This window comes from Mesoplodon mirus (assembly GCF_964341445.2).
Source record: "Mesoplodon mirus genome assembly, chromosome: 5".
Taxonomy (NCBI): domain Eukaryota; kingdom Metazoa; phylum Chordata; class Mammalia; order Artiodactyla; family Ziphiidae; genus Mesoplodon; species Mesoplodon mirus.
The window spans coordinates 74,297,441-74,309,502 of record NC_138980.1 but is presented as its reverse complement, the minus strand read 5'-3'; the positions used below and the strand labels follow the sequence as shown (position 1 = coordinate 74,309,502).

The 12,062-nt window shown below is 44.3% G+C and overlaps 1 protein-coding gene across 4 annotated transcripts in view; it reads left to right on the top strand.

Moving 5' to 3' along the window:
- Positions 1-211: 211 nt before the first annotated feature.
- LOC309805449 (uncharacterized protein) overlaps positions 212-12,062 on the top strand; it is a 119,660-nt gene continuing 107,809 nt past the window's right edge. For 3 of the 4 annotated variants that reach the window (XR_014294243.1, XR_014294244.1, XM_082623341.1), the window contains exons 1-2: positions 212-576; positions 9,924-10,034. Coding sequence is in view for 1 of the 4 variants with exons in the window: in XM_082623341.1 (XP_082479467.1) it covers positions 475-576; positions 9,924-10,034 (213 nt within the window). In the remaining 3 variants the exon portion in view is untranslated. Of the gene's footprint in view, positions 577-9,923; positions 10,035-10,884; positions 10,953-12,062 lie in introns of those variants that run through there. The other variant, XR_014294245.1, reaches the window with a different exon arrangement.

The following is a 12,062-nucleotide window of genomic DNA, read 5'->3' as shown; positions in this document are numbered from 1 at the left end:
GCGCCGGACCCCTGGGGTCTGCGAGCGAAACTTGCAGCAGTTACCTCAGCACCTCCCACCGGGACCCCTCAGAGGCTTGCCCCCGAACGCCCAGGCCAGCACCCGCCTGCTCAGGCCAGAAACCCACGAAGCGCCGCCGGCAGTCAGGTCCCGGGCCCGCCTCCAGCTGCGAGGCCCCGGCGGGCGCTAAACGAAGGGCAGATGAGAAAGCAGCCCGGGCGGCGCCGTGGGCCGCGTAGCCGGGCGAGGGCGCAATGAGCGGCCGCGACGTGCGCAACGGGCTGGCTAGCAGTGTCTCGGGTGGACGTGGCTCCAGCCGAACGCCGCCCGGACGGCCGCGTGCCGACCCGAGGCCCGGGCCCCCGCTTCTGGCTGCCGGCCCGCGCTCCGCGTTCACCGCGCGCTCGGGCTCAAGCCCGCCTCTCGGCCGCTTTCGCTTTCGCTTTCGCTTTCCTGCCGAGAGTGTTGAGGAAAATGAAAGTGGCGGTGTCCAACAGCCGGCGTATCAGCCGTCGGGGCGAGGGGCGCAGTGGGCCTGGGGCTGGCAAGCTGGGGCCACAGCCCGCGCCCGGCGAGGTAAGCGCAGCCCTTTCGTGGTCGCCTCGCGGGCTCCTCCTTGCGGACCGCGCGGGCGGGACGCCAGGCCGACGTTGGGCGAGGGCCGGCCTGGCCGGGGGTTCCTTCGGCGGGGCTGGGAGGGCCTGAGATGCGGTACCGCTGGGCTCTTGTGGCTCTGATCCTCCAGGCAGGGCTGGAAGCCCAGGGCAGGGTGGCGGGGGGCTTGGACAAACGCGCCAAGGATCTGGCTGCTTGGGGTCGAGGTGGGGCGGGGGCTAGCCAGGCTACCACTCCCATCACACGTTTTCTTTTTGTAGAAGGCCGACACCCCCCTAAAACCCCTCCCCCCCCCGCCTCCACCGAGTTTCTGTAAAAATCAAAGTGGGAGGATGTATGTAAAATGCTGAGCAGAGTGTCTCACCTGAGCCCAGCAGGGAGAAATTCATAATTTACGCCTTCTTATCTCTATCAGACTCCTCTGCTTGGGCACGCAGCCCCATACCTGGCTTGCTTGGCCACGTTTTTCAGATCTGGTGTACTTGGGCACACCTGGGGTGCCTTTCAGGTGTTCCCTGAGCTGGCAAGCTTGCAGCTCATCTCTCTTGGTCGTAGGCATGGAGAGTAACTAGGCCAGGATGCCGCTCCCTCCCCAAGGCTCTGCCCAGGTGAAAACAGGGGCTGACTCTGCAGGGGCCCCAACCCCAGGGCTGGCAGAAATGGTCAGGGGTGGATGCACTTGGGGACTCAGTCCATCCCAAACAAGACACTTTCTGTCCACTCTGTCCACCAGCAGAAGGGTGAAAGATGAATGCCCAGGTCTTTACCCTTGGTCATGCCAGCTCAAAATTGCGCTCCACCTCGAGGCTATGGAGACAGCCCCTGCCCTTGGGTGTCCCCCATTCCCTGGCAAGAGAAAATATATATGCAAGGTGCCCACAAGACCAGTTGTGTAGATGGGAGGAGACCCTAAGTGTTAGGAGTAAAGTGACTACATCTGCAGACACTTGACTTACATTTGAGTGATGATGGTTTTTGTAGGCAATACCAAGAACACCCCCCTTTTACTCAACTTTTGTCTCAACCTAATCACATGGATCTGATCATAAGGCCCATTACTGAAAGAACACTTGAATAACCTTAACTTTGAAAACAGCCTTGACAAAAGATCAAGGTCCTAATTTTTAAAACATGGAGTTCCCCCTCTGTACACCCCTTCAGGGTGGTGGTGAGTATTTATTGCTTTTAGAAAATACCACCTTTATCATGAGCCAGAAAATCAGATTCTTTGATTTTGTGATGTACTTTCAACGAGCTATTCCTTTTCTTTGGAATTCGTTAATGTCTCTTCTCTCTCCTATTAACTAAATTTAAGCTGAAATGCATGGTTCTCTCCCTTTCCTCTCTTCTGCCTGTGGGTGGAGAGGGAGAGGGTTGTAGTAGACACCATCCACAGCATTTTCACCACCCCAGGTTCTTGCTTCCACGTTCCTGAAAACCGAATGAATCCGCTAAAGACCGAGCAAGCCTCCCTACTACCTTCTTTTCTCGTGGCTTTATTATTCATTGGTTTAGCCACCAGCATGTGATGTACTTTATTACATTTTTCACAAGAAAATAATGCATGGGATTTTATTTTCCTTAGAATCTCAGGCCTTCAAAATTGAATTGCTCATACCCTTCAGTCATGGCACACTATAACCCTTGGTCCATTTAGAGTCTGTCATTTTGTTTTATTTCGTTATTTCCTCTTATCCTCCATTTCTCAACACGCTCCTTCCCATGCACGCGCACTTAGGCAGCCATGGTGGCATATTTGTTTGTTTTACAAACAACCTTTCCTTATATCTTCTCAGAAAATGAGTATCTTTGAAATGTGTCATGTTTTGCTTTTGTTGTACTTATCTAAATAAATACTGCTGTGCTATAAATCTCATACTGTTTCTTTGTTTCCCTCAGAACTATGTTTTTAAGTCGAACCATATTGATATATGTAAGTCTGATTCATTAATCCTGGCTGTTGCATAATTTTCTATCAAGAGTGTACACCACAAGTACTTAACTAGTCCCCTGGAAATAGACATTAAGTGGCCTCCAACCCCTTGCTTCCACAAACAGTGCTGCACCAGATATCCTTTTCAGTTTCTCCGTGTGTTCTCCGGCAAGAATGTCTCTGAGATAGATAGATCCATAGATAGGTATGAGATTGCTAATTCTGGGATACTTGTAGGATGTCTTTTACTAAAAACTGCTACTTTGTGCTGCTGAATGGCTTCATCAGTTTCCTCCCACCAGGAGTCCATGAAGAGTCCCTTTTCCAACATCTGCCAGCACTTATTATTATCTAATTTACTAATTTTTTGTCAAACTAGTAGGTTAAGCAGTACTCCATTTCTGTTTTAATTGAGCATCTCATATTGTTTTGCCATTTGTGAATTGCCTATTTGTCTCATTAGTCTTCTTCTAGGTTTCTGATATCTTCTATCTGGTTTTCATTTTGATCCTTATGTATTGGTGTGCTCACTAAAATGTTAATCCTTCGTGAAATGTCAATGTTGTAAATCTTCCCCTAGTCTGGTCTCCTATCTGTTAGCTTCATTTATGGTCTCCTTTTTGTTATTATTAACAACTTTATTAAGATATAATTTACATACCATAAAATTCACCCATTAAAAGGATACAATTCAGTGGTTTGTGGTATATTTACAGAGGGTATAACCATCACCATAATCTAATTTTAGAACATTTTTATTACTCCATTAGCAGTCATTCTCCAGTATCCCTTAATATTCCCCTCCCCAGCCCTAGACAAGCACTAATCTACTTTCTGTCTCTATATACTGCCTATTTCTGGTCATTTCATATAAATGGTATTGTAATAGTATGTGGTTTGTTGTGACTGGCTTCATGCACTTAGCATAGTGTTTTGGAGGTTTATCCACACTACAGCATGTATCAGTAGTTCCTTTTTCAAAAAATTTTTGGCTGCATTGGGTCTTTGTTGCTGCACGCGGGCTTTCTCTAGTTGTGGCGAGTGGGGGCTACTCTTCGTTGCGGTGCGCGGGCTTCTCATTGCGGTGGCTTCTCGTTGCAGAGCACAGGCTCTAGGCACGCGGGCTTCAGTAGTTGTAGCACGCAGGCTCAGTAGTTGTGGCTCCCAGGCTCTAGAGCATAGGCTTAGTAGTTGTGGCGCATGCGCTTAGTTGCTCCGCGGCATGTGGGATCTTCCCGGACCAGGGCTCGAACCCATGTCTCCTGCATTGGCAGGCGGATTCTTAACCACTGCACCACCAGGGAAGCCCCAGTTTTTTCCTTTTTATTGCCCAGTATATTCCATCATGTGGATATACTGCATTTTGTTTATCCATTCATCAGTTGAGGGACACTTAGATTGTTTCTGCTTTTTGGCTATTACTAATAATGCTTCTATGAACATTCATGCACAAATTTTTGTGTAAACATATATTTTCACGTCTCTTGGGTATATACCTAGAAGTGGAATTGCTGGATCATATGGCGTGTCTTTGTTTAAACTTCCAAAGTAGCTGCAACATTTTACAGTCCTGCTAGCAGTGCATGAGTGTTTCAATTTGTCTACATCCTCACCAACACTTGTCTATATTTTTGATTATAGCCATCCTAACAAGTGTAAATTTCTAGCTCATTGTGGTTTTAATTTGCACTTCCCAGATGGTTAATGACATTGAGCATCTTTTAATATGCTTATTAGCCATTTTTATATCTTCTTTGGAATAAGGTCTGGTCAGATCTATTTGGAAAATTTGTCTTTTGTTATTGAGTTGTGTTATTTATATATTCTTTTCTTTTTCTTATGACGTCTTCCGGAATCATCAAGGTGTCTTTGTCCCCATTCCTTCCTTCCTTCATTTCACTTAGTGACTTGGAATTCTGTATCCTATTAGGAGCCCTCATTAAGTTCTAAGCATTTTCCTATAAATGCTAAAAATTAATCAGAATGTCCAACTTCATTTCAAACATAAGAGACTTTTTAGCATGTTTTTAATTCTCCTCTCCCACAGGCACATACACACGTGTGTCTGCCTAAGAATTATTGAAATAATCTGGAAGCTTCCTATTGTTATTAACTCTTCATGCTTCAAAATACGCTTTTATTTTTCTATTTTAGAAGTCTTAACAATTGCATTAATCTGTAACCTATTTGTGCAGTTGCTCATTGCACCAAGATAGGAAGGCTTAAACACATGTTTATTTTAGAGTTTTCATTGACTTACTGTAAAATTTTTAGTGATTTGTGTCTCAGGAGTAATGCCTCTCTCGGTCTCTTATTTCTCAAAAGTATTCTTTGGAATCCATGCTATTCTGATCCTCATTTGACCTTTGCCAGCACAAAAGCATTCTAAAATATTTGCAAATGCTAAAGTCACTTCCTCATGTTTTACTGAGTTTACTTTAGCTTGGTTAAACCAAGTGCAATATCAGTTTGTGTAAATTTACCACTAGCTGAAGGTTCATATAATTGCCCTCCCCAGGGTCAGAAACTGGCTGGAGGAGTATGAAAATAGCTTTGAAAATTCAGCTGCTGAATATCTTACACTAAAAAGCTTAACATTTTAACATTTTTGTTTATAACTGTATCTGAGGGTGAAGTAAAGTGGGCACTCTCATAGTAAAACTATGGTAAAACTAACTTGGATGGAGTTTATCAAAACCTTTTTAAAGTGTCCATACATTTTATCCCAGTAATTCTGCTTTCAGCATGTATCCTAAAACATGTTTGCCTTTGGGCTTATTTCAGGTGGTGCAGGGTAATTCTAGGTGGGATACATTTGCAGCATCATCTAACACTGACTCCCATGGTAAGAAAGTTATTCCTCTGGTCAATTCCTTCCCAATCTTCTGATCAAGGGAAGGAGAAAAATCTCACCTTGGAGCTAGTATGTCTTTAACACCTTGTTAAGCCTTCCTAATCTCCCACTTGATATAAAAGGATGAGCAAAGGGATAGCAATATCAACTGTATTTTCATGACACTGTTGTGTTTTCCATTGTATTTATTTATTGTGACTGCCTTCATTTATGACATTTGATGCTGGTTTTCCGTTTACAATAGTAAATAAGGTTTGCTTTTAAAACACTTTTATTTAAGGGCAAAAATGAGTTGATTTAAAGAGAAGTACAGTACAGATGGCATTTAATTATGGCAAAATAATAATGTTGATGTATGGATGACTGAAAGGTGTGAAACACAACCCTAAGAAATAATCTGAGCTTCAGACACAGATTTTTAAATGGGGAGGTGTTCTTATATATGGGGCTGTTCCTCCCTGTGTGACTTCCGTTATCATAAAGTTAGAAACCACTCTGTTGTCTAACAATAAGGGATTAGTTAAGTGATTTTGATACCATGGAAAATAGTGATAGAATAGTGCCAACTATTAAAGTATATCTACTGACATGGAAAAATTATATACTGTTAGATAAAACAAAGCTGGTTGCAAAAGAAAAATATACACAGTATCCTAATGTTAAAAAGAGTGTGTATGTGTGTATGCCTGTGTGTGTGTTTGTGTGTGAAAAATTGGAAGAAATATTTACAGATAAGTTATCTCTGGACTGTTGGGAGTACAGGAAATTTTTGTGGTTTCTACTAATAAACATATCACTTTTGTCAACAGAAAAACAATTTAAACATATAACTTTTTTTTTTTTTTTTTTTTTTGCGGTACGCGGGCCTCTCACTGTTGTGGCCTCTCCCGTTGCGGAGCACAGGCTCCGGACGCACAGGCTCAGCGGCCATGGCTCACGGGCCCAGCTGCTCTGCGGCACGTGGGATCTTCCCGGACCGGGGCACGAACCCGTGTCCCCTGCATCGGCAGGTGGACTCTCAAACACTGCGCCACCAGGGAAGCCCCATATAACTATTTTTTATTTTTATTTATTTTATTTTATTTTTTTTTGCGGAATGCAGGCCTCTCACTGTTGTGGCCTCTCCCACTGCGGAGCACAGGCTCCGGACGCGCAGGCTCAGCGGCTGTGGCTCATGGGACCAACCGCTCCCCGGCATGTGGGATCCTCCCAGACCGGGGCACGAACCCGTGTCCCCTGCATCGGCAGGCGGACTCTCAACCACTGCGCCACCAGGGAAGCCCCATATAACTATTTTTAAATTAATGTGTCCTAACCTTAACAGGACTTCCTGGTATTTTGCCATCTGCAGGCACTCCTGGGTCCTTATATGCTCCTAGAATCCAGTTAGGTCCCTGTGGCTTCCTGCAAAGCCATGGGAGGATGACAAGACTTTCTTGTCACCCTTCAGTATCCTCCAAGGTACTTGTCTTGGTGGGTACATATTTATACTTTTGGAGTAAAATAGAATATATCTAAAATCCCTTGAAATAATTTTTATTGCCTCTTCTTCTCAATAGCCCTTTTAGGCTGGACCAAATTAGGATCCCACTTTTTCAGTAGGTCTGAATCATTAAATAGCAATGGAGGAAATGCTGAGAGAGGGTCTCCTAGTTTCTCCTTTATTCTCTTTCTTTAACTTCTGCATTATGCTACTGACCATGAAATTTCTACATGTTAGATATAATCATGGTTCTGTTTCACCTGGGTTGAAGATAGGTATATTTAAATTTAGATGCCTCCTTTCCAGGATTACAAAATCTCTCTTAGGAAGAAAAAAAGGTTCACTGCAAGGCCTAATGCTTGGCAGAAACAATTGCTACTTTTTTCCTAGTAGAAATTCCGAGAGGGTTAGTTCTTAGAGCGTGTTCCTGGAAATCCCTGGACTCCTTTGTGGGCAAGGGGTTGGCAGGTCCCTGTTAAGTGAGCAAATGGTGTCTCTATCTGGAGGTGGTCTTACAGCCCTAGTGCAAGCTTCCTCCTTCTACAAAGGGTGGTAGGCGCTGCCCAGGGTGAGCCAGGCAGGTCCTGAGCCTAAAGAAGGCCTACTGCTGCATTCCAATAATGTCTGGAACTTGACTGGCCGACTACTTCCCTTCCGGAGTCCTTCAGCTCCTCTCCACCTCACTGTCACCGCTGTGGTTCAAGCTCTCACATCTCTTGTCTGGATGACACAGCGACCTCCAGCTGGTCCCTGCCTCCCCTTCCCATAACCTCTAGCCTGTGTTTTACAAAAACCAGCGTGTATTAGTCTCCTGTTTTTGCTGTAACAAATGAACACAAAATTAGTTGCTTGAAACAATCCAAATTTATTATTTTACAGTTCTGAAGGTCTCAGGAGGGCCCTTTTGCTTCTGAAGACCCTGGAGGAGAATCACTTTGTTGACTTTTCCAGCTTCTGGAGGCTTCCTGCATTCCTTGGCTCATGGACCCTTCCTCCACCTTTAAAACTAACAAGTCTTTCTCACACTGCCTCACTCTGACACTCATCTGTAGTTGAATCTCTCTTTGTGTCCCTCTTATAAGGACACTTGTGATTACATTGGGCCCGCCTGGATAATCTCCCCATTTCGAGATCCTTAACCTAATCACACCTGCAATGTCCTTTTTGTCATGTAAGGAGATATATTCATAGCTTCTGGGGATTCAGACATCATCATCTTTGGCGGGGCCATTATTCAGCCTACCACATAGTGTAATCGTTTATTTATTTATTTTTTATTTGTTATTATTTTTTTATTTATTAAAAAAAATTTTTTTTATTAGTGTAATCTTTTAAAAACACAGGCATCCAACCATCTTACTCCTCTGCCTAAGGCCCTTGTGTCGTGCTCCAGTTCTCAGAGGATAAGGACATCTTGTGGCTGGGAGTGCTGTGCAAGAGCCCACATCCCTTCTCCACCTCCATCTGCCTCCTCTCTCCCCACTCTGCCTCTGGCTTGCTGTCTGTGATCCAGCCTTTGCACATGGTCTGCTTTTTACCAAGGATGCTTGTCCTCCTCCCACTCCATCCCAGGCTTCTGAGCTTCCTAGGATGCTCTCACTGGGACCTGTGCCATTCTGCTATCACACCTACCATGAGTTAACATCTTTGCATTTATTTAGGTGATCATATGCTTCTCCTGTGTGAGTAAGTAGCCCTTACAGGCAGGGGCCATGTCTATTTTTGGCCCATCATTGCATCCCAGCATAGTGCCTACTTGTGGTAGATGGTTAATAAGCACTTGGAAACGAATGAATAAATGAATGAATATTAGCAGCATTGTCATCACTCTCTATCCCCTTTACCCTGCTTTTTCTTCTGTACAACATTTATCACCTCTTCTTTTGTGGCCCCCCTCCACCAGAATGGAAGCTCTGTGAGAGCAGGGACTTTGTCTTTGTGTCCATGCTGCTATTCCCAGGTTCTAGAGCAGTGTCTGGTCCATAACAGGCACTTGATAAATATTCAGGGAATGAGTGGTCTGGAGGGTGCTCAGAATCTCTCACAGAGTTTTCATATTTGACCCTTTTTTGAAATCAGGTTTTATGAAGGTTTTCATTTTAATTATTCAGCCTAACTCAATAATCAGGCAAATTGGCAGAGACCTCCTAAAACATTCACCTATTTTTTTTAAAAAATTATTTATTTATTTATGGTTGCACTGGGTTTTAGTTGAGGCAGGCGGGCTCCTTAGTTGCAGCTTGCTGGGTCCTTAGTTGTGGCTCCAGGGCTCCTTAGTTGTGGCTCACCAACTCCTTATTTGTGGCATGTGAACTCTTAGTTGTGGCATGCATATGGGCTCTAGTTCCCTGACCAGGGACCGAACCCGGGCCCCCAGCACTGGGAGTGAGGAGTCTTATCCACTGCGCCACCAGGGAAGTCCCTCACCTATTTCTATGAGGATTAAATGAGATAATAAATGTAAGTCATTCAGAGCAATGTCTGGCACATGTGTAAGGGTTTGCTGCTGTTGTTGAGAAGTACTTGAGGACTTCCCTGGTGGCTCAGTGATTAAGAATCCGCCTGCCAATGCAGGGGACACGGGTTAGAGCCCTGGTCTGGGAAGATCCCACATGCTGCGGAGCAACTAAGCCCGTGTGCCGCAACTACTGACTCTTCACTCTAGAGCCCGTGCTCTGCAGCAAGAGAAGCCGCCATAATGAGAAGCCCGTGCACCCGTGCACCGCAACGAAGAGCAGCCCCCGCTTACCGCAACTAGAGAAAGCCAGCGTGCAGCAACAGAGACCCAATGCAGCCAAAAATAAATAAATTTATAAAAAAAAAAAAAAAGAAATACTTGAGCCCTTGATCATTTAGAACTTTTACTATGTCTGTCACAACTCTGTGGTGGGGTCCCAAACACAGAACTGAGTGAGTTCTCCTGTTTCTTACACCCGGACAGGACCCAGGTCTTCCAGCTGCCTGGGGACAGGCCCAGGTTGGGGGCTTCAGGTGGGTGATTTGAGCCATAACTTGTGTTTTTTCTGTTTTGCCTGCAGATGGCAGCAGGCCCTGGACTTCCCTGCACTGCAGGTAGTCGTGAGGCTGCAGAGAAACAAGAAAATGGACTCCCTCCTCCTGCGGACAAGAATGCCAGCCACCAGCCATGGGTGAGCTTAGAGGTTGACCAGAGTTTTTCTCTTATTTGTTCTACATTATTTGGTTTTTGTGTGTGTAAGAATTGGTGCAAATCACACATGTTTGATATTGAGGTAGTTTGTTGATTTTCACAGTTTGTTTATAAAAACAAAAAAACAATAGCAGTGAAACCAGAAGTATTACTAGAATGTTGCAGAGGGGATGCAGGGCAAGGGGGCCATCCTCTGCAGTGTGAGTGTGGTGTCCCTTCCCTTCTGCTCCTTGGGCCTGTCCCCTTGTGTCATCCTAGGAGGTGGTACCCACCCAGACAGTCCCTTTAATTCAACAAGTGTGTGGGAAGCCAGAAATATGAGGTGTTCTTTGTGTGGACTTCGTTGGCCTTCTTCCAGTTGCTCATAGGGTGGACTGTTCGTGTACTGCTGGAGAGCCATCCCTGGCCCAGCAGGGCCCAGGGTTTCTGTCTGCTTGCCTTGCCTTTGCAGCCCCCTTGGAGGGCTTCTGCATCTGATCTTCCCTCTCATCCCACAGCTGGTAATTTCACAGCTCTAGTTTATCGATCCTAAGACTCCCCATTAGTGTTGTAATCTGAGCAGTTTGAGTGGAGATTGTTTATATTCTGTTTCAACCTTATTTGTTAGCTTTACCCTCAATAGACACTAATTCTAAGTTTTATATTTGGGAATAAGGGTACTTTCTGTCCTTAATGCTAAGGGCAACTACACCACTTATTGGCATTCTAATGAGGGGTCTAGCAAAAGCCTTCCTTGATTATCAGCATCTTCTCGGTTTGGTGGTGTCCTTCCCTTACCTGCAACCCTTTAGGGCCCTGCCTGACAAAGTTTCTCTGACATCTTCCCTCAGTGTCGCAAGTCTTTCTTTGCGAGGAACTTGATGATCCCCACCTTCACCCAGCCTGTGCCAGCTTTGCCACAAGCCTCTGTGCATCAGGTACCATGCTCCACAGTTTACATCTTATTCAATCTCCACAAGAACTTGGTCAAATAGGTGATATAATTCTTCTGTTACAAATATGGAAACCAAGACTCAGAGATTAGATTACCTACAGAGCTAAAATGTAGCAAGCCAGAGGGGCAGCCCAAGGTCTCTGTAGCTCTTGCCTCTTATCAGAAAATTAGGCTGACCACCTATGGGTAGAAGATAAATTATATTTGTTCTTGTAGACTGAAAAAGGAACAAAGTGAAATTAATGGGAAACCACATTATAATTCCCAAACAACCCCCATCTCTAAATTTACTATCCTAATTTTACACAGTATTATTTTTCTTTCTTATTTTATCTAACCTTTATTGTTGGCACACACTGGTAAAATTTGCCTTTATTACTGTTTGCCTTATGTGCATCATTATGTGTACCAATTGATGCAAGGTAGTTTAATTGTTCATTTGAAGAACCTGTAACCTCCATAAATTGGAAAAGTTTGATTTCAAAAATTTGAAAATTCTTCCTCTGTACCCAGGAGGTTCGGTGACTTGTTTAAGGATGAAGGCACTGACAAACCCTAAACTCCCTGAGCATAACTCTTTCTCAGCCTAGTTCTAGTAACTGATGCAACCCAAGTCTAAACTGTCAAAATCAACTGTTTTATAAACCAGGTCACTCATAAGTACCTGCTGATACCTGAATGTTTTAAAATATTCCAGTTAAAACTGCGGTCAGTGAAAGAAAAGCTGTCCTTTGTTCTGTGGGACCTTTCTGAGCACTGCTTTGGGGCACTTATTCTCAGGCCACTCAGGACAAATAGCCTCAAGGACACATTAACTCTGGATGTTTCAAACTGATAGACTTATACAATAGTCAGTCTCACAAACAACAGTCACTAACTTGAGATTGTGGGGTATTTTTTCTGTGTTCTCTTTTTAAAAAAATTTTATTGAAGTATAGTTGATTTAAAATGTTGTGTTAATTTCTGCTATACAGCAAAGTACAGCAGTGTATTCAGTTATACATATATATATTCTTTTTCATATTCTTTTCCATTATGGTTTATCATAGGATATTGAATATAGTTCCCTGTGCT